The 22,983-nt window shown below is 37.2% G+C and overlaps 1 protein-coding gene across 26 annotated transcripts in view; it reads right to left on the bottom strand.

The window, feature by feature from the left end:
- MRPS27 (mitochondrial ribosomal protein S27) overlaps nt 1–22,983 on the bottom strand; it is a 106,670-nt gene that overhangs the window by 67,817 nt on the left and 15,870 nt on the right. For 21 of the 26 annotated variants that reach the window (XM_055253805.2, XM_055253804.2, XM_055253806.2 and 18 more), the window contains 2 exons: nt 16,150–16,220; nt 14,038–14,096 (listed from right to left, as the gene is read on the bottom strand). In XM_055253805.2, the coding sequence (XP_055109780.1) occupies nt 14,038–14,096; nt 16,150–16,220 (130 nt within the window). The other 5 variants (XM_063623215.1, XM_063623216.1, XM_063623213.1 and 2 more) reach the window with 5 other exon arrangements.

Raw genomic sequence — 22,983 nt, 5'->3', positions numbered from 1 at the left:
AAAACAAAATTTTATAGATGGGTCAGAGAGATCACATTCAACCGTGAAAGTCAGGGTAAGTTTAAGAGTGTAGCAGAATTTGGGACAGGCCTTAAAACACAGGCTGTATTCTGTCAGAAAGAGACAGTGGGGAGGGAAGAGCATAGGCAAGATATGAAAGTAGAAGGCACATTCGGAGAACAGTAGTCCATTCCAAATGCAGTCTGAAAGCACTGTGTAAGTGTGTAAGTCTGTTATTACCTGCTATTATTCAGCAAATGGAGGACTATACTAATCTGTACGTATGAGATGCACAAAGTTCTCACTTGAATAAATAATTTCAGTGTTTCACTTATCAAAACTCTACCAAGATTTTACCAGTGAAGACTAATGATTGAGTTTCACCTCTTGGTAGTGTCCATCACTGAACTATGTAACAGCCAGTGCATAATGAATACACTGTTCATGTGCTGTAATGATCTGGTGTTGGAAGACCTAGTTTTAAGTCCCAGCTCTGCCTATTACTAGGTATAAAATGGTGATACTATTTGTCTTAAAATCAGCATTGCTATTTAAAAAACAGAATAGACTTCAAAATGTAAAATCTGCCTGTTCAAAACAAACATACCTGGAAATCTATCATGAAAATGAAAGCAGCCTAGACCACTAAACAGAATTCACATCAAATACTTCTAGCTCCTCAGATGTCCTCTTGCCTAGACACACAGCATCTGGAAATACTCAGGAATTTATTTGCCTTTGGCCTCAAAAACCATGATGCAATCAACTGAAACTTCTGTTCCCATAAATCTCTCCTTGAAGCTTCTGTTTATCTACTCAGCTCTCCCTTAAATATTATACCAGTTTCTAAAACGATCTCTTAATTATCTTCAAATCAAACTGCCTTACACTTAAAACCCTACTGAAGTAGGGTTTATATAATAAATATAAGACTATATTTTAATTATGCCTTTCTCATTGCCCTATAGCTATAATTCCTGGTACCCTAATTTGACTTTACAATTATAAAAATAGCCAGGAGAAATATTTTTAAATAAAAGGGGTTTATACTGTAGAAAAAAAGAACTTGGATACATATTCTTATATGAAATTTTAGGAGTTTAAGGTTTAATTTACAAATGGTTCTGTAGCTATTAGAACAGATTTACTTTAGCCTTCTCCTTTTAAATTTCCTGTATATACAAGGCATCAAAAACATGTGGTTTGTGGGCCTTGCAGGAAAAAGGCAAGTACATATGGTATAAAAATTAGTTACCTAGAGGATAAATAAGAGTGGATACCCAACTTCTCATACCACAAAATTTACTAAATATATTCATAAACAAGATAGTAAATGAAGTCTGTCACCTAAATCCAGAAGAGATTAAGAGATCTTCTACCCTTTCTGTTGTTTACTTTTACATCTAGTAGTTTTTCTCTTGATATTCATGGTTAAGGTGGCTGGAACTTCAATTTTAAAGTGAATAAAATTCTGTGTGAGAAGCTAAACAAAAAGCCAGAGCTTCATGCTTTCAAAGTCTGAGGCATCTGGTGACAAAATCTTATCAGTGACATTAAGAAATATTATGTTTTAGCCATGGAAAGTGCCTTGGGAGGCATCCAAGATTATCTGCTCATTTAGAAAGCTGATGTCCAGAGAGTTCACTAACTAGTTCGAAGCTACAGATCAAAGTGGGGACTAAACCGGTCTTCAGACCCCAGTCACCTCTTTCCTCCCATCCTGACTCCTCCAGGGTCTTTTTAGTACCTCCCCCACAAGATAATACATTTTCATTGTTGAATTTCTTTTTATGTTAGTTTTTTTTCTAGGTTTAATTAATTCTATGTCACACTGTTATGAGGTTTTAAAATATTCATTGAGTCTATATCTTTTGGTATATTACTGAAACTGCTTAGGAAAAAGAACTGACACAGAGATACACTGGGCTAGCTGATGAGCCTCTGAACTTGAAGTCAGGCCTCATCCACAGCTGGAGCATGGACTTGTCACATGGCTCCAAGGGAATCACTTAGTCTATCCAGGTTGCAATTTCAGATTGCGAAAGTTGGCAGGACTTTAGAGGTCATTTGGTCCAAAATTTTCCAACTAGTGCCAATACACCAGGAAGACCCAATGGGTATGTTTTGGCAATTGTTCTTTCTCCAAAGGTCTGCGGCCAGTTCCTGTCAAACAGTCCAAGTATGGTCAGTAGGCAAGATGTGATCCAGCAAGCTTAGAAAGAAACATGTGTACGCACAAAAAAAAGGCAAAAGAAAAACTCATCCTCTTGCTGCCTTCTAAATCTGCTTCCAATTCAATACTTCTATCATGCACAAGCCACTTTCCCACTGAGGTTCAATTTTCAGTTCATTTTTGATGCTCCTTGTTTTCTGTCTCTACATTCAACCTGCCATTAATCCTGCTGATCCAATTTTTCCCCTCCCATGTATATTTCTCTCTTTATTTCCACTGTCTACTACCACAGGACAGGTCTTTTTTCTCTATATGCATAGACAATTTCCTTATAACATTTACCAATTTTAATAAAAAATTTACCCTGTTATTAATCTTTCTGAAATACTTTTATTATGATATATACTTCTTAAGAATCTGCAGATCACTATCTTGAGGATCTTTTAAAAAATATTTTTCAGGCTAGGTGTGGTGGCTCATGCCTATAATCCCAGCATTTTGGGAGGCCGAGGCAGGTGGATCGCTTGAGTCCAGGAGTTCAAGACCAGCCTGGGCAACACGGTGAGACCCCCATCTCTAAAAAAAAAAAAAAAAAAAAAAAAGGCCAGGCATGGTGGCATATGCCTAAAGTCCTAGCTACCTGGGAGGCTGAGGTAGGACAATTGCCTGAGCCTGGGAAGTTGAGGGTACAGTGAGCTAAGATCCTGCCACTGCATGCCAGCCTGGGTAACAGAGTGAGACCCCGTCTTTAAATTAAAAAAAAAAAAAAAAATTTGGTTAATTTCCGTGTGTGTGTGTGTGTGTGTGTGTGTGTGAGATATGGAAAAAGAGAAGGGGGGAGGGAAGGGAAAGAAAGAAATGAAAAATATGTATTTTTTGAATAAGTAATATACACCCATGATATAAAATTCAAAAGTTACAAGAGACAATTCAATGAGAAGTCATCCAGGTTTCTTCCCTAAAAGAAACCAATGTTACCAGTTTTTGTGTGTATCATTCTAGAGACATTTTATGCACACACATACATATATACACATAAGCATCAAAGCACATGTATACATTATTACACATAAACCACAGTGGCTACATCACACACTAAGTCCTACTCTTGTTTTTTTCACTTAATACATTTCACAATTTATTCAATAGGAAATACAAATAAAGCTTTCTCATTCTTTTAAATCACTGCACAGTATTCCACTGTACAGCTGTAGAATAATTAATTTAAACAGCCTTCTACTGATGGACATAATCTTTTACTTTTTCCAATGGACATTTTTGGCATGTATATGAGTATATCAGGAGGTTAAATTCCTGGAGGTGGAATTATTGGGCCAGAGGGTATTGTAATTTTGACAGATGCTGCCAAAGTTCTATCTATACAAGTTGTAGCGATTTATATATCCACTAGCAATGTATGATAATGACAGATTTTGAACCCTCCCTTCTCTCCTGCCAACATTCTATTCCCTCTCTAATCTGCCTTCCTTATTTCTCATTATTCCCCAACAAACCCTAATCTCTTTGGTTAAGGCAGTTTCCATAAAGCTAGTTCTCACTCCCTCCTTCTAACTCCAGCTGTACTATTTGTTCCACCTTGAACACTTGCTCCTGTTTCCTCTACTCATCTAACCTTCAAGGCTATCTTAAGTTCTACCTCTTTTATGAATGTTTGCTGATAACAACATCAATCCTTCTTCTAGCCTGCTCCAAACACGTTTTCTCTAAAACTTACATTTTGTTACATAAATTCAGTAAATTTATCTACTTATCATATCCTGGATTTGTGTTGATTTTGAATTGTTTCACATATCTAATGATCTTCAACCATCTAATAATCTTTTTTTGGGAGGGGGACAGGGTCTTGCTCTAGTACTCAGGCTGGAGTGCAGTGGCTTGATCACAGCTCATTGTAGCCTTGAACTTCTGGAATCAGCCTCCTAAGTAGCTAGGACAACAATGCCCAGCCTTAGCTTCCTGAGTTGCTAGGACTATAGGCACACACCACCATGCCCAGCTAATCTTTAAAAACATTTTTGTAGAAACGGAGTCTCACTATGTTGCTCAGGCTGATCTCAAACTCCTGACCTCAAGGGATCTTTCCACCTCAGTCAACCAAAGTGTTGAGATTACAGGCATAAGCCACCGCACCTACTTGTAATTTTTTTTTTATTGCTGGGATTATATAATATCCTTCCTTTGAATACACCACAGTTTTAGTGCATTAAAAAATACTCTGAAAGCCTCTATTGGCTTTAAAATTTCCCTTATAAACAAAGCTGAAAATCATTTGTCTTACAGACACGAATCCGTCCTCACTTATTTCCATCTCAAATCCTGTTAGGGCAGTTTAAATTTGCCCGCAATGGAAAAAGAATGACTTTTGCAAAATCAGTCTCTTCCCTCATATTCCTTATAATCTTCTTTGTTAGTTCCTAAATATATACTATACATTCAATACGTATTTCTTGAATTGATATTGTTCCTATGTCTCTACATTAATAATGCATGTGAGTGTGTGTATATACCTAAATATGTCTGTGTGTATACACACACACATATACAAGAGGTGATTCTAAAATTGATACGGAATGGAAAGGACCTACACTAGCCAAAATAATTTTGAAAAAGAACATGCAAAAGTTGAAGGGCTTACACTACCTAATTTTAAGACTTATTTAAAAACTACAGTCATCAAGACAGAGTAGTATTGGCATTAAAATAGATAATAGAACAGAGATCAATGGAACAAAGAAGTCCAGAAATAGACTCACACAAATATAAACTAATTATCAACAAAGGTACAAAGGCAATTTAAAAATAGCCTTTTCAACAAGTGGTGCTGACACAATTAGGCATTCTTATGCCAAAAAATTAGCTTTGATCTTTACCTTATAACATACACACACACAAAAATTCAAAATCATAAATCCGTAGGGAAAGAAAGTATTTTGCTCAACCGTTTTTAAAATTAACATGGGATATAAAAATTCTTTTAAACAAATATAAAAAATAAATGCAGTCTTTTTATGCCCACTGAACAGATCTTTCCTGTCAGCTGCTGTTAGCTGAGCTGTCCTCTTACCTCTCTTTTCTGTGTCACAGAACCTTTGCTGCTACTGCTGGGAAATAGTATGGCTTCTCACCTCACCAAGCACTGGGTGATGGTGATACCAAAATAAAGCCGATCATAGACCTAATTATAAAACCTAAGACTACAAAACTTCTAAAACAAAACCTAGAAGAAGAATCAGTGTGGTGCTGGGTTAAGCAGATTCCTTAGATCTGGGGTCCCCAACCCCCAGGCTGTGGACTGGTACCAGTCTGTTAGGAACTGGACGGCACAGTAGGAGGTGAGCGGTGGGTGGGTGAGCATTACCTCCTGAGCTCCACCTCTTGTCAGATCAGTGGTGGTATCAGATTCTCACAGGAACAGGAACCCTCCCTTTGCAAGGGATCTAGGTTGCATGCTCCTTATGAGAATGTAACTAATGCCTGATGATCTGAGATAGAACAGTTTCATTCCCAAACCATCCCCAATACCAACCCCGAGCTGTGGAAAAACTGTCTTCCACAAAACCAGTCCCTGGTGCCAAAAAGTTTGGTGACCCCTACCTTAGAGAACACCAAAAGCACAATCCATTAAAAAAAAAGTTGATAAATTGGACTTACATAAAAAATAAAAACAGGCTGGGTATGGTGGCTCATGCCTGTAATCCCAGCACTTTGGGAGGCCGAGGTGGGCGGATCACCTGAGGTCAGGAGTTCAAGACTGGCCTTGCCAACATGGTGAAACCCTATCTCTACAAAAACACAAAAATTAGCCAGGCGTGGTGGCAAGCGCCTGTAATCCCAGCTACTTGGGAGGCTGAAGCAGGAGAATTGCTTGAACGTGGGAGGTGGAGGCTGCAGTGAGCCAAGATCATGCCACTGCACTCCAGCCTGCATGACAGAGACTCCATCTCAATAAAAAACAAACAAACAAAATGGACAAAAGATTCGAACACTTTACCAAAGGAAATATCATTACTCTTTGGGCAAATAATTAAAGCCACAATAAGATACCACTAACCACATGTTGGTATGGCTAAATGTGTTGGCACAAATGTGGAGGAAGCAGAACTGCTGTTGGGACTATAAATGGTATAATCACTTCAGAAAACAATTTGGTAGTTTCTTAAAAAGTTAAACATTTACTTACCATATGCTCCAATCATTCTACCCCTAGCTATTTACCCCACAGAAATGAAAGCACGCATCTACACAAAGATTTGTGCATGGATGTCTGCGGCAGCACATACTCCTAGGGACTCAGGACTGGAGCCTGCAGACGTACGTCGTTAGCACACCAGAGGAATAAAATGGAATAACCATCTAAGGTATGAGATCATTCTGGGAAAGCTAGGTGGAATGCTTAAGCCAAAGCCAAAAAAATACCTTGAAGGTTCACTTCTCCTATGATGAGGCTCCAGATGAAATAACAAGACCAGTGGGAAGAGAAGTAGAGTCTGAAGCAGTGGAGGGCAAGAATTCTTTTTTTTTTTTTTTTTTTTGAGATGGAGTCTCGCTCTCGCCCAGGCTGGAGTGCAATGGCATGATCTCGGCTCACTGCAAGCTCTGCCTCCTGGGTTCATGCCATTCTCCCACCTCAGCCTCCCATGTAGCTGGATCTACAGGTGCCCACCACCATGCCCGGCTAATTTTGTTTTTGTATTTTTGGTAAAGACGGGGTTTCACTGTGTTAGCCAGGATGGTCTCGATCTCCTGACCTTGTGATCTGACCGCCTTGGCTCCCAAAGAGCTGGGATTACAGGCGTGAGCCACTGCGCCTGGCCGTGGAGGCCAAGAATTCTAATCCTTATCACAAAGCTCCCATGATCTCTGGCAAGGCATGCACTATGACCAATGATCTGCTATTTTCCAGTACAGAGCTATTAACAATAATAAGCAATCTCCCAGGCCTGTGGTAAGGATCAGCAAATAAGAACTAAATAAAGAACTAAGCAATATTAAAGTATAGAAGTGCTACTAAAAAATGCTCTCAGACTCATTTCTCTCCCCTTGGTTTCTTACTCTTTTCTTAATAATGTTCAGGCATAATGTGACCTGGCAATATGCTAACAGAAAAATTTAGGATTACCTTTTATTGCTGTGAAACATAAACAGTCTCTATGCCCTCAAAGGAAAATGACTGCTGCATAAATGAATGCATGCTGTTCCCTCTTAATAATCCCTCTTAATAAACTCCCATCTTCCCCTTTTCCTACAGGCAGAAATGGATTTTTACAACATAGGCCTGGGGTGGTGCTATAGCCTTCCAAAGAACCATTGGGTATTTTTGCTTCATGAAAAATGAAGCTATTTTGGTCCTTCCTTTTTAGGCTGGCTGCCAACTCAGGACCTGGAGACATGCAGGCTGCCATCTGCCTTGCCCCAGCTGTTCCTGATCTGCTATCCATTTCCAACCAGGGATACCTGGTATCTGCCAGGTTGGCTAAGCAAATAGTGAAAGATACTTGAGACCCATGTACAGCATGGATGAATGTGTTGGCAGTACACACCTTGCCATGCAACCTGAACTTCCCTTCTTACTGGGTGGCATGCCACTCTCCATAGCAACACTGAGAGCTGTATTCTGAGAAAAACTCACCTTCCACTGAGCTTTGCAACAGTCTTTTCTTATTGTATAACAATTCAGCATTCCCTACATGTTTGCTAAAAACCAAAAGGCTGCTTTAAAAGAATGCTATATTCTTTTTTTTTTTTTTTGAGACAGGGGTCTCACTCTGTCACCTAGGCTGGAGTACAGTGGTGTGATCTCGGTTCACTGCAGCCTCGACCTCCCAAGCTCAGGTGATCTTCCCACCTCAGTCTCCCAGGTAGTTGGGACTACAGGTGTGCGCCACCACACCCGGCTAATTTTTTGTATCTTTTTATAGAGATAAGGTTTGTTATGTTGCCCAGGCTGGTATTAAACCCCTGTGCTCAAGCAATCCGTCTGCCCCAAGTGCTGGGATTACAGGCATGAGCCGCTGTGCCTGGCCTAAAAAAAAATTTACATTCTTAATATAAAGAGTATATGTTATATATGTTAGAAATTTCTATGACTTATCCTTCAGGAATGACTGTTATGTTGCAGATCAAATTATCAGTTCTGATTACTGACACCCTGATAGTAGAAGGCGCAAGTTTAATTTCATGCATCTCTAAACTACCATGGTCCCAACATGATTCGAAGGCCTATGTAAGCCTTTAAAAATGCAATTTGCAAATATCCTCAGTGAAGATGAGGACAATAAGTGGAAAGAAGAAATTTTTATCGCTTGAGTTTGCATTTTAGCAATGTAGTAATCAAATACTAACACAAGAATGGTTAAAGCTTGTCATAACCATGAAAATAATGGTTTTTGCCAATGGCACAATTTTACCAGTAACATGCTGTCTTATCTCCTGAAAATGGAGACATAGAACACGCCCCAAGGTTCACTTGTCTGCATTTGGGCAGTATACATTGGGCATGTGGACTTGGAGGTTATGGGGGGAAAGCTCAGAACTACAGACTAGGTGGCCCAGGAAAGATGCTCTCTAGAAAATGAAAAAGGAAAAAGTTCCCATTGTATAAAACTCTACATACACTCACCATAACTGACTCCAGGCAGACAGATCCCAAAAGCGGATCTCTTGTAGAGGAACAGCTAAGCCTCGTCTCTTTGGAATTTCTTCTGCCTTAGTTTCCTATAAAGAAATTGTAATCCCATCTGGGATCCTTAACAATAAAACCTTGCACTGAGACAGCACTGCATTGTTTTTATAACATTGCCCCACTGCTCACATCTGATCCTTGTGGTTTCTCTCTCAGGACAGGCAGTGGCTTATACGCAGTCTCTACGTTGCGTGTGATCAGCCAATCTCTATGTTTTAGTCTCTGCATCAGTAAAATAAAGATGCAAATCTAATTCTTAGGAATGCTCTAAGCTTATAGTAAAGCAAAGGTAGGAACCCTTTTCTCTTCCAAATATTAACGACAAGGCATGTGGATAGGAAGTAGAAATTAATCCTTTGCCCAGAAAAAGAAAGTATTTTGCTCAACTGTTTTTAAAATTAACATGGGATATAAAAATTCTTTTAAACAAATATAAAAAATAAATGCAGTCTTTTTATGCCCACTGAACAGACATTTCCTGTCAGCAGCTGTTAGCTGAGCTGTTCTCTCACCTCTCTTTTCTGCGTCACAGAACCTTTGCTGCTACCGCCGGGAAAGAGCATGGCTTCTCATCTCACCAAGCACTGGGTGATGGTGATACCAAAATAAAGCGGAAATGTTCCTGCCTAGCCCCCTGCCAGTGCTGGTCTCCTGACAGGTAGCATCTCAGGGCCTGTCCAAATCTTCTCACTCCTCACCGCACCTTTTTTCTGGTGTTGTAGGGAAACTTGGGAGACTGGCTGTATCTAAATTTTCATTGTGAAGACAGAAAACCTATCAATTATATGCTTGTCTTACTTGGTAAGGTCTAAACTAAAAGTCTTCTTTGTAAGAAGAGAAAACGAAGACCCAGAGTACTTAAAACCCAAAAAACCTGAGGGAAGAAATAAAAATAAGTCTAAGCAAAAGAACCTATTTTTCAAACAAGATCTCACAGCAGGGTTCCTAACAATTTTTTGTCTTGAACCCTCCGGCAGTCTGATGAAGGCTTCTCAGAATTAGTTTCTTATAACAGAAACCAATTATATTGAAATACAATTATCAAGATATTAAGAAATCCTTGGGATATGGTAACATATGTGCTGCTTTATTAATGCATGAAATAACACTAGCCAGCGGTAGGTTTAATTATTAACATAATTTCTAAGCAGTGATGATATCTGTAACAAATGTAATGTGATATGAAAAAATCAATTATTTTTATTGGCAAGAAAGACACAGATGCTGTTAATATTATAGTCATCTGCTGCCTACATTCATAAGTGAAAGAAATGCTAAATATTATTGAGGTTAGTGAAAATAAAAATATAATTTTATTCTTATTCAAGTTAACAGTCCTCTCTGAATTTTCTCTGTAGACTCCGATAAGGCAGCTGGAGGCACAGTTTCTCTGGCAGAAACAGAAGCAAAAGCAAACGGCCTGTGGCAGCATGGTCTGGCCTCTCTCCAGACCTATTCTTCCTCCAAGCCACGCCCTAGAGGGCCTGTAAGAAACCAGCTCCAGGGCTTCTCAGAAGACAGCTTGAAAATCACTCATAAAGAGGTTTACCATTTAGCCTGCTAGTAATATCTGTGCAAGAGCACAGCTATGCCTATTTTCCCAACCTCCCAGCTTAAACTATACATATCGTGTAAAGTCCCTGGCTCAAATCCTTATTTCATTTTACTGTATTTGTTTTTTATTATCTTATTTAAGTTTTCTTTATTTGTCACAGCCCAACAGTATGCCTTGTTTTCTTATTTTGTTTATTTTACTTTGTTGTAACCTTGTTGCTATTTTAATCACTTTTACTCTTGGTTTTTGGTTTATTTTCCTTTTATATGGGTATTATCAGTTTTTTTTTTTTTTTTTTTTTTTTTTGCCAGTGAATATAGTTGCTGATATTGCCTTAATCATTTTTAGTTCACATTATTCTTTGGTTAGAGCTTCACCCTTTCCTTGGTGTTTTCATTTTTTATTTATAAACAGAAGGCAAAAATTGATCATAGGATTGCCAGCTCCCAGAGAACAGACCATGGCCCAAATAAAAGTACTTAGAAATTTGTTCTCCTGCCTGCTGTCTGAATAGCAGCCTTTCTATCTCTCCTTAAAAGATCCCTTTAATGTTGAAGTCCCTAAACATTTAAGCCTATGTACTTTCGGGGATTCAAAACTTCAAATCTTCTGCTGGGATGATAGGGTGATAATAAGCTGGCAGGTACCAGCAGCACCCTGAGCTGCTGGAACTTGGAACTGTTTACTTGTGTGCCTGATGCAATGGCAGAAGCTCAATCAGCTCTTCACTGATCATTCAAGGTTTCTAAACTTCTTTCGCTCTAGACTTTACATAATAATTGTGGAAATTTGATCATTAGAAGAGGAGAAGATGTGGCAGCTACACTCCTGCTAGCAGAGCCTGGTGTTCACAGGTTATGTCAGAGAAAGAGGTGAACCAATGCAAAAGTTCTCCTGTGGGCTTCAGCTTCACTGTTAAAGACGGTACTGCTTAAGGACTGAGAAATCCTAACCCCAGGCCTGCAAGCTGTGAGTTGTCTAAAATTAAGAAGTTCCTTTTTCATTTCCTCACCTTAGACCTGGAATTGTTAAGTTTGCTCCGAGATGTCTAAAGTCATCCCATGAGGAGATGTTAGGCATCATAACGACTGAAGGCCTAACTGTAGAAATATCACATAGTAGTGAGTCCTTGGTGTCTTCAGGATTAACATCCCTGATTTTGATTACTTGAGAGAAACCCCAAGAGTTTATAACTTGTAATTTTTAATTTTGCTAAGGCATAAGTATGTTCTGTATATTCTCTAAGGGCGGAAAGCAAGAGTGAGGCAATTAGCTAATGAGAGAACCCAGCCAATCTCCACTGTTTCGATGCAGCTTTGTAGAGTTCTACCTAGTCTCATATATACACAAGCACATGAAGTCATAAAAACATTTCTGTCTTAAAAAAAAAAAAAAGAGCTGATAAAAAGAGAGTCAATTTTCTTGGTAATGGAAGGGAGGAGAAAGAACTAAGATAAATGATAAATCATAGCTAAAGAACTAGTTTTGATTAAAGCAAAAAATGGGATGTCCAATTAAACAGTGGCTCAGATTTATGATGGACAAGAGTCTTTTATTTGATGTATATGGAAATAGGACGTAGTGATCTTACGAAACTTTCAGTTATACCCTAGGCCACACAAAACTGAACATTATGTGAAGAATTAATCATAGAAGGTCTTAAAAACAGAATTTCAACTTTTCAGTTATACTTGGAGAATGTCTAACTTATTCAACATTAGATATCCAGCACCCAGGACAGGGCCTGTGCACATAATAGGTGCTCGGTAAATACTTGTTGAAATGCTGAGTCACTGAAATCAATTATATGCTACAGAAGTACTTATGAATTTGGAACATACTTCTCCCAACACTATGGCACTGTATCTCACAGGATGAAATTCTAAAAAACAGTTTATATTTAGAAATTGAAACTATGTTCTGCATTTTGTTATAAATAAAAATCTGAGAACTGGCCAGATGCCAGCCCAAATACACCCTTCACCACAGACAAAAAATAACTACCAAAGCAGCCCTACAGTCCCAAAGAGCCACTAAAGGAAGGCAGGGCCGGCTCTCATCAAGGGGTTCGTTTATCTTTATCCTAATGAAGTACAAGAGGACACTCACAACTAAGATGACTTGCAACTAAGTTAGGACCTAAAATTTCAACTTAGGACATTGTTAAAGCCAATCTGAGATTTAAAATAAATGTTTTTTTAAGGTGTGGAATCTAGCCTACTTGAGGTTTACATTTAAATAGAAAATACCCAAAAAGTGGTAGCATCTACCCAATTCAGAAATTAAAAAAAAAGAAGCCTAATTATTATTTAGCAAAATCAAAGAAAAATGAATACATTTTCACTAAAATCCAGTAAGTTTTAAAAAATGCATCTAGAAAAAAACTACTCCCCAAAAAACCCCCCAAACAACAACAACAACGAAAAAATAAAAATGCATCTAGACAGAAATAACTAAAAATTCTCTTGATCAAAACAAGCAAGATCAAATGGGAAACTCTAATGCAATGCTTACTGGAAACATTTAAAATTTCAATCTGAGTCTATTTTTGGAATACAGGAACTGGAACAAATCACATATCAGATTTTTAAAACTGAAATCACAATAAAAATTTAGTTGTAAGGTACAATTCTGACAGATACTTGTTTGACCAGTTCTTTATTTAATGTACATTAGGTTGTTTCAGTCTTTTGCTACCATAAATGATGTTGTACTAAACATACTTTTTGTACACACGGCTGAGTTTTGTGGGTAGTTCACAATGGAACTGTTAGCAACTGTGAGAAAGAATGAAGTAAATGTGGTAATGTAGAAAAGGTTTCAAAACAGTGTTAACTGAAAATAGGTACATAAACAGTTCACATCGGGTATAATTCCACCTGTAAAAAAAAAAAAGGAAAGAAGAGATATACATACAGATTGAGTATCTCTAATCCAGAATCCACAATTTTTTGAGCACCAACATGATGTTCAAAGGAAATGCTCACTGAAGCATTGTGGATTTTCGAATTAGAGGTATTCAAACAGTAAGTATAATGCAAATATTCAAAAATCTAAAAAAGTCCAAAATCTGAAACACTTCTGGTTTCAAGCATCTTAGATAAGAGATACTCAACTCGTGTGTGTGTGTGTGTGTGTGTATAAATTTTCACCTATCAGATTGGCAAAAAAGTGCAAATATGTGAAAATACCTAACTATTGGCCAAGCTGTAAAAATACATGTCTCTCATACCTTGCTAGTGGGAATGTAAAAACTTCAACAGAAAGCAATTTGTCAACAGCGATTAAAACTATAGATATATATACTCATGAAAATTAGGCGAAAAATTACATATGTACAAGATTATCAATTATAACATTGTATACAATACAAAAAATAGAACAACCTAGAGGTCCATAAAAAGGGAACTGGTTTAAATAATAAACTCACAGTATGGAATAAAATGCAGTTATAAAAAATCAGAAACTCTCTCTATACTCATATGAAAAGATCTTTAAAATGTAAACTTAGAAGGTGTCAAAATTATACATAACATATACCAACTTTTATGTAAAGAAGGGGTGTGAAATCACAGAGTACATAGCCAAATCAAATGGAAAACTTACTTGTAAAGGTAATACTCTGCATGATCTATCTCTTCCCGAGAGGAAATGTTGTCTATAAGCTAAAAGACAGAAAAAGAAATCTTTGGTTGAATATAAATTATGTCATATATTTGGCCTAGGGCCTAGATCACACAATGACCTTAGAAAACACAGGACACCCATTTTATTGGAACGATGGTGATGCTTAGTGGAACAATGTTCACGTGATATGGCTCCATCCTTGAAACCCCTTTATGCCAATGCAAACAAAGAATATACAATGGCTTCTCTTTTTCTATGTGTAGAATAACCTTGATCAGAAAATGGATTGAAAGCCAAACATGAACCTTGCTCAGAACAAGGAGAGTGTTCCACTGATTATAACTAGTTACCTATTTTTTCCTTTATCTTTAAACCCTGATATTATTTTCATTATGTTCCAAACATGGGAACATACGGCTGAAAGAATGAAGACTCTGATGGCTAAAAAACTATTGCCCAGAATATAAACATCTAAATTTAGAGAACTCAGTCTTACAACCATTTTTCCTACTTTGATTTAAGCTCTGCTATGCAACAGTAAACTTATGATTCCTTTACCAACAAACTCTCCCTTCAAACCATAAAATCTCTGAGTATGCTCATTAACTATGGTCCAAATAAACAAATAAAAAGGATTATTCCAAACACAGATTCTATTCTAAAATAGAGACTCAGAGGCAAAAAAGAAAAAAACAAAAGCGTAGAAGACAATGCATGTTGTGAATATAATGAAAACCTCACAAAAGAAAGAGAGGAGAGTAAAAAGAGGGGGACTTTCTAAAAATGCCTAGCACTTCTGGACTTGACTTAGAAATCCATTAAGTGCATATAAAATGTGGTTCAAACACAGAACCTGAGCTTAAGAAACAGCTCTGATTGTTTGCTGTATGGCATAAACAGATGGCATAGCCCCTCTGGGACTTGGTTGCTCCATCTGCATAAATAGGATAAAGGCACTGGCCTCAAAGAGTATAAGGCACCAATGAGAAAATGTACAAAAAAGCTGTAAACCTTGAAGTACTACCTAAATAAATACCAGGTATTATGGCATACAGAAGTTTTACCCATCATGTAAGGGATGAACAAATGGCCTTTCCATTCTCCTCCAATACGCCAATTATGAGTCTATTAAATTAAATGTAACTTATGACCAGTAAAATTGTTTCTCAATTAAAAGGCAGAAAGAAAGGACCAGGATTCAAAAGAAAGGTAATTTCTTTCCTCTCTCTCTTCCATATTTAACAATATTTTAAATTTTATGATGCCATTAATTTCTGTAATAAGTTTTCACAGCTAAAATCTCATTTTAGCATCCCATTATTCCCTGGGAGGAAGATGCAACCATACCCATGCTGAAAATGAGAAAACTGAGAGGGGTCTCATTGCCCAATGTCATAAAGTGAATTCATGATAAAGACAAGCCCAGATATATTTGAAGCAGGCAACAGAAGAGAACCTAGATATCTGGGTTTGAATCTCAGTTTTTCCACGCTTACAAGCTGTGTGAACTTGGGAAAGTTATTAAACCATGTCTTAAATAGACTGCTTATTGCATAGGGAGCAGTGAGAATTAAAAAAATAATGTATGTTAAGGAACTAATACATTCAAAACTGGCACAGAAGGTGCTCAGTAATGGTTACTATTCCTGATTCCTAACCTAACATTATTCTTCCATCCATCACTCTGCTGCAGTTTAACTTTAGCATTAATATCCATTCTTTTACAGACTTTCTTGGCTACCAAAAACACTTCCAATACTAACGGGTAAATATCATTACTTTGAAGGATGTATCAACTTAAAAAAACTGATGGTATCATACAGCAGAATGTCATATCCTGAAAAAAATAAATCAGATACATAAAACTGATTACTGATATCAGAATCTGGTAAATGTATTACCTTTTATTTCAGCCAAAGAAATTTGCTACTACACTATAAAATATCTATTAGTAACTATAAAAACATACCATACTCTCAAAAAATATTTCCTATGCAAACTATTTTTTATTTACACAGCCTCATCTACATGAAGGGCCTTTCTGGCTTTCTTCCTTGTTCTTGGAAAATATATATGTTAAAATTTTCTTACCCGTGATATTGTTAAAGAACTAACAGGCAACTTTCTCTCAAATGTTTTATCCATTAAAGATGCAAGATCAGCTGTGAAGACAAAAAAAGAAAAAAAACCTTGTTAAAGATACATATCTTTTTACAATTCTTGCCAGATGGCTGCCAACATGAAGTATTAAAAGAGATGTTCTTTCTTGCTTTTTAGAAATTATTTTTATATAAATTAAAGAGGAAAAAATATTCTTTAAAACATTTAAAAAATGATTTAATTGGGTTGAGAATTATTTTAAAAAAACTTCTTAGCATGTATTTAGCTTTTAAAAAATGGATCAATTTGAAAACCTAGGAGATGCTATTCTGGACATCGGCCTTCAGAAAGAATTTATGACTAAGTCCTCAAAAGCAATTGCAACAAAAACAAAAATTGACAAGTGGGACCCTAATTAAACTAAAGACTATCAACAGGGCAAACAGACAATCTACAGAATGGGAGAAAATATTCACAAACTATGCATCCGACAAAGATCTAACACCCAAAATCCGTACAGAACTTAAACAATTCAACAAGTGAAAACCAAATACCCCCATTAAAAAATGGGCAAAAGACATGAACAGATACTTCTCAAAAGACATACAAGCAACCAACCAACATAGGAAAAAATGCTCAACATCACTAATCATCAGAGAAATGCAAATAAAAACCACAATGAGATACCATCTCACACCAGTCAGAATGGCTATTATTAAACAGTCAAAAAATAACAGATGCTGGCAAGGGTGCAGAGATAAGGAAATGCTTATACACTTTTGGTAAGAATGTAAATTAATTCAGCCACTGTGGAAAGCAGTTTGGAGATCTCTCAAAGAACTTAAAACAGAGCTACCATTTGATTCGGCAATCCCATTATTAGGTACATACCGAAAATAAAGTAAAATATTCTACCAAAAAGACATACGCACTCAATGTTCACTGCAGCACTACTCACCATAGCAAAGACATGGAATCAACCTAACAATGGTGAATTGGATACAGAAAATATGGTACATATACACCATGAAATACTACACGGCCATAAAAAGAAATGAAACCATGTCCTTTGTAGCAACATGGATGCAGCTGGAGGCCATTATCCTAAGTAAATTAACGCAGGAACAGAAAACCAAATACCACATGCTCTCATTTACAAGTGGGTGGTAAGCACTGGGTATACACAGACATAAACATGGGAACAGTAGACACTGGGGACTCCTAGAGGCAGGAGAGAGGGAAGGGGGCAAGGGCTGACAAACTACCTATGCTTAGTACCTGGATGATGAAATCACTTATACCCCAAACCTCAGTGCCATGCAATATACCCATGTAACAAACCTGCACATGTACTCCCTGAATCTAAAATAAAAGTGGAAATAAAGAAGTCCAATATAATTAGCTCATGAAAGAAAAAAATAAGAGAAAAAAAAGGCCTGGGATGGGGAGGGGCGGGGAAAGGATCAATAAAATATTTCTGGAAGGAGACACAAGCAAGTGTATTTCCTGATACGTTCCCCCCCCCAAAAAAAGGAAATTAGATGACGGGAGATCCAGGGAAGAATACTCTTCATTGGTTACACATTTATTCCTTTTGTATTTTGAAATATATTAGCTATATATCAGGTTATAGGTGTACATTAGCTATTCAAAACATTTAAAAATTGAAATTTATCAAGTGACTTTTATATCTACCCTGAACAAATCAGAGCAGCACTCTGGTTATCCTTAATGATTTTTGGCCTGAATGATTTCTATTTTGGTTCCTTTCAGCAGAACATCCATAGGAATACTTGGTATTTCTGAGATCACACTTTTATCTCAGAGTCTGAAAATATCTGAAATCCTAGGCAGCATACTCTCCAAAATGTTTACTTCACATCTTGTCATTGCTTTTCAAGTTTACAATATCCTCTTTCCCCTTCTCCTCACTCTCAGCTCATGATTTTGTGTCTCATTTCACTGAGAAAACAGAAGCAATCCAAAGAGAACTTTATCCTTCTAGCATCATGTCTACCAGGTTACTAGCATCTGTGCCCATATTCTGTGTCCTCTATTCTGTTATTTTTGTTAAACAAAAAAGCTCTCCCTTGCCCTCATATTTCCTACTGTTATGGCTCCTTTTCTCTGCTCCTCTTAACAGCAAGACTGCTAAAAAGAGTCATCTTAGATACAGCTGTTACTACCTCCCGAGCTCCCAGTCTTCAACACATTCCACTGACGCCAATAACCACTGCCACGTTGTTAAAATCCAGTGGTTAATTTTCTGTTCTCATCTTACTTGACTTCTATCATTTGATACAGTTGACCATTCTATCCTTCACAAAATATTCTCTTTTTTCTCTCCTTCTTGTGTTCATTTGCAGGAGCTCCTCTTCTTGACTTCTAAACATTGGAGTGCCTCTAGGACTCAGCAGTAGACTGCAGACTTCCCTTCTCCATCTATGCTCGGTCCCTAGGTGATCTCATTCTCTGCCACGGCTTTAACCATCACCTACAGATGGTTGGCTCCACATGTACATACCTACCCTGACTTCTCCCTTTAACTCCAGACTTGCATTTCCAATTACATAGGTGCTATTTCCATTTGGGTGTCTAACAGGTATCTAAACGTCACATGTTCTCTTATTTCCTCAACCTTCCGCTCTCAATCTGCTTTTCCTGTTTCAGTAAATGACCACCACATTGGCCGGTTTACTGAGGCCAAAAATGTAGGCATCATCCTTGACTCCATTCTTTTCACACTCTATAACCAATTTGTCAGTAAATCCTATAGAGTCTAGATTTGAAAAATAACTATATATTTCTCATCATCACTACTGCTAAGCCACCAGTATCTCTCATCTCCTGACCTTGTTTTAACTACTGTCCCTACCCTTATTACCTAATCTCCACCCAGCAGTCTGAGTGAGCCTTTTAAAAGATAAATCAGCCAATCAGGATAAAAACCAACAAATGCTAATCTGTGTTGTTTTTTCTGCCTCTTACACCAAAAATAAAATAAATGTAATTACTAATACACACATTCTCAGTCCCTAAAAGAGTTCCACAAAAGGCACCTAGTAAATACCTAAAGAAATGAATCAAAGGAAGAAATGGAAGAAAGAAAAAAGCAATTGGGTTTCCAAGGTTTGTTTGCTCCCTGGTGGAAGAAATTGGTATCAAGTAATAAGGACACACCAGAAATGATCAAGTAATAAGTATTTGTTGAAAACCTATTGTTGTGCATTTAACCATTTTTCCTTTTTTTCCCTGAGGGATTGATCTCAATGACTCAGTACCTACTGGGTGAAAACAACTTTAGAACTTTAGAACTTGATACAATATAAAAGCGATTAGCTTTTCTTATGACTATCTTAAAGGGATTGAAGCCAAGTGATTAAAGCAAAATAAAAACAAAAAAGTCCTTAAAGCCCCTTCACACTAAGGCAACTTAATAGCATTAAATCTACTTGCTTACAGATGTTAAATGTCTCTCTCATAATGGCAAATCTTTTGATCATTTCATAATGAAGGCTCTTGTGTTTAGATGAGAGGCAATATGAGAAATTACCTCCCTCTACCCGAAATTTACAATTTAACTTAAAATAGCAAGATCAGGATCTATGGCCTAATTAAAATGAAAAACCCATCATTTGTTTGTGGGTTTCACATCATGCACAATGTATAACCAAACTCTGGAATGAGGTGGCTTCACTGATCACCTCTGTAGTGTGGTAACTCAAGATTGCATGTGAATCCTTCGCACCAAGGCATCTTTAGTCAAGTGAAATTGGCTGGAGCCTCAGAAAAGGTAACAGCTGCAGAGCCAGCATCTAATGAATAACATTTGCATTTTCCAAGTCAGAGAAAGGTTTGCTGCTAAATATATTATGCGGCCAATCACCTCACAGTATAGCACTGCCATGATGAATGCGGCAGAAAACTGCACAGAGCAGGGACGGCCAGGAAAGCTGGGACAGCTGCGGTGTGCAGAGGGCCAGCGCCACAGGCTTCTGGACTGTGGGCTTCCATAGTCAAAATCCCACCTCATGTTTCAGTGAGGGGCCAGCAGATGCCCAGGTTTTGTTCAAAGAGATGTGCCAAAGAAGATACTTTTTTGCTTGCTATTCAGCTCTTCAGGAATACATACTGTGGCTGATGGTTGTGGACAACAGACTATATGGGAAAATAGATCTGAAATTTGAATTCTTCATTTAACAAAACTTAAAGCTAGACAGACAATGTGGAAGTATGTCCAGAAAATAAAATGTATACTAAAAATGCCCTTCCCATTTGAAGAAAGCAATACTATTAACGATCTCAGAATATACAAGATTTTATTGAGAACCCTGCACTATTCCCAGTAAGAGTGCAATGGCCCACAAGCCTGGGTGAGGACTCAGATTGCCTGAGGGGCTTTAAAACTTCAGATTCCTAGGATTCTTTTCACCCAGAGGGAGGCTCTAATTCTCTGGGTTTGAGGTAGCGCGAGAGACTTAAACAATAGCCCCAGAAGATTGTAGCCAATCAAGCATGTCAGTTATGTTTGGGAACAACCATGGGAGGGAACACAAAAGAAGTCTTAGATGTTGCTCCTAAGCTCAAAGAAGATACTGAATAGGAATTCCATTGCTGGAATAAAATGAATTAAATATGTTAAAAAAGTTCCTCCTACTATAAAAATAAAACAAAATATCAGTTTTCCCCCAAATATATGACTGAGCTTTCAAGAAGGTAGATGTAACTGTCAGAGGCCAAAGGCAAGATGGAAACACAAACTTGGAGTGTTTGGGGGAGTAGTCCCTTTGAGGGGAGCAGTCCTTTTGAGAGCATGTGATGATCTACAGTGATGGAGAGCTTTAGTTTCAGTGACCTATGGGGAACAGAGGATAAAACCAATACTTGTAAGATGAGAAGCTTGTTCAGAGATCCTCAGGTAAAGCCAGGACCACCTAGGGGAACTACATCTGAAGTGAAAAGGTAAAACTTATCACTACAGTAATGCACCCTAAAAAGTAAACAACTGGGACACTTGTCCCCTGAAGATTATAAACTACAAAGTCAGCCCTCATGCCTCTTTGGGGATTTAATCCACTCTTCTTTTGTGATCCAAAATATACCAAGCTGAGAATTCTGTTTAAAGAGTTGACTTTACTTTATAAAATTCTAAAAAATGTGAACTATTCTATAGTGACAAAAAAGCATATCCATGGTTGCCTGGGAATTTGGGGTATAGGGCGGGAAGCGGAAGGAGAAAAGGGTTAAAGAACAGGAGAAAACTTTGGCAGGTGACAGATATGCTCATTATCTTGATCGTGGAGATGACTTAATGGACATATACACCTGTACATTGGTCAAAACTGATCAAATTGTACATTTAAATATGCATAGTTTATGTGAAGAATACCTCATCAAAGCTGTAAAAAGTAAACAATGAATAAGTTAAAAAGCAGGTTAGACACAGGTGAAGTGAGAGTGAACTGAAAGGCAGATAAATTACACAGAATGCTGCAAAGATAAAAATGAGAACTGTAAAAGAGCAAAGATATAGAAAAATGAATAAGAATGTATGACGAGACAATGATGAGAATTTTTCAGAATTGATAAAAATATAGGTTTCTAGATTCAGGATATGTATACAATCTCAAGTCAAAAAAGTAAAATTATTATTTTGAAAATGATGAATGAGGATCTCAAAAGTGGCCAGAAAGAAAAGAGAAATTACAAAGAAAGAAATAACTATACCAGCAAGTGTTTTCTCAATAGGAATGATAAAATCCAGAAAATAGAATAAAATGTTCAAAATGTTGCAAGTATAAACTATCAACCTAAAATTGCATATCTAGCAAGACTATCTTTAAAAAATAAGGGCAAAATACGGGTATGCTGGCATGTACTTGTAGACCCAGCTACTCAGGAGGCTGAGGTGGGAGGATCACTTAAGCCCAGGAGTTGGAGGCCAGTCTGGGCAACACAGCAAGACCTCATCTCAGAAAAAAAAAAAAAGAAAAAAAGATAAGGGCAAAATGAAGACATTTTTGGACAAACAAAAACAGAAAATGTATTAGCAACAAATACTAAAGGAACTTTTTAGAACTCAATAAAATTGGTTAAACTGGGGGGGAACTGACTGTTTAAAATAATGTTATATGTGTTTTAACGGATAAAACTTTATTATTAGACAAGAGCATATGGTTAGATGTGTGTGTGTGGACCTAAGGTGTCCTAAAGGATAGTAGAGTGTGATGAGCATTACAATTTAAGCTAAATATGCATTTTAGAAGTTAAAGGGCAACAATCTCTAAAAAAGTAGAGGATATAATCTCCAGACCAGTGGAGGGGAAAAAAACGTAAAAAACAAAAACAATCCAAAAGTAAAAATCAATCCAAAAATAAAAGAAAGAAAAAAAAGAAAGATGAAACCAATCACAAAATGTGACAGAAATAAATCCAATTATATTGGTAATCATGAAATGACAATGTAAATAGACGAAATTTTCTAGTTAAAACATAATGATTGTCAGATTGGTTAAAAATATAAAAGCTAGCTATATAAATCATATAAACACAGAAGAGTTGAAAATTATTAAAAACACACTAGGAAGCCAAAATAAAGCTGGTACAGTTGTATTAATATCAAACACAATAGATTACAGGCAAAAAGCAGTTTTATAGATTATGTGGGTCACTACATAATGACCAAAAATTCATTTTGCCAAGATAATTTTAACCTGGTGCACACCAAAGTAACACAGCTTCACAGTACATAAAATTCTGTCACAAAATCTGTAGTAGAGATGTGTGGAAAAACAAGCCTCTTATAAAAGAGTGTGGTCTCTGGGG

Source organism: Symphalangus syndactylus, chromosome 18 (genome assembly GCF_028878055.3).
Source record: "Symphalangus syndactylus isolate Jambi chromosome 18, NHGRI_mSymSyn1-v2.1_pri, whole genome shotgun sequence".
Taxonomy (NCBI): domain Eukaryota; kingdom Metazoa; phylum Chordata; class Mammalia; order Primates; family Hylobatidae; genus Symphalangus; species Symphalangus syndactylus.
The sequence above is the reverse complement of the archived record's forward strand: the minus strand, read 5'-3'. Positions and strand labels throughout refer to the sequence as shown.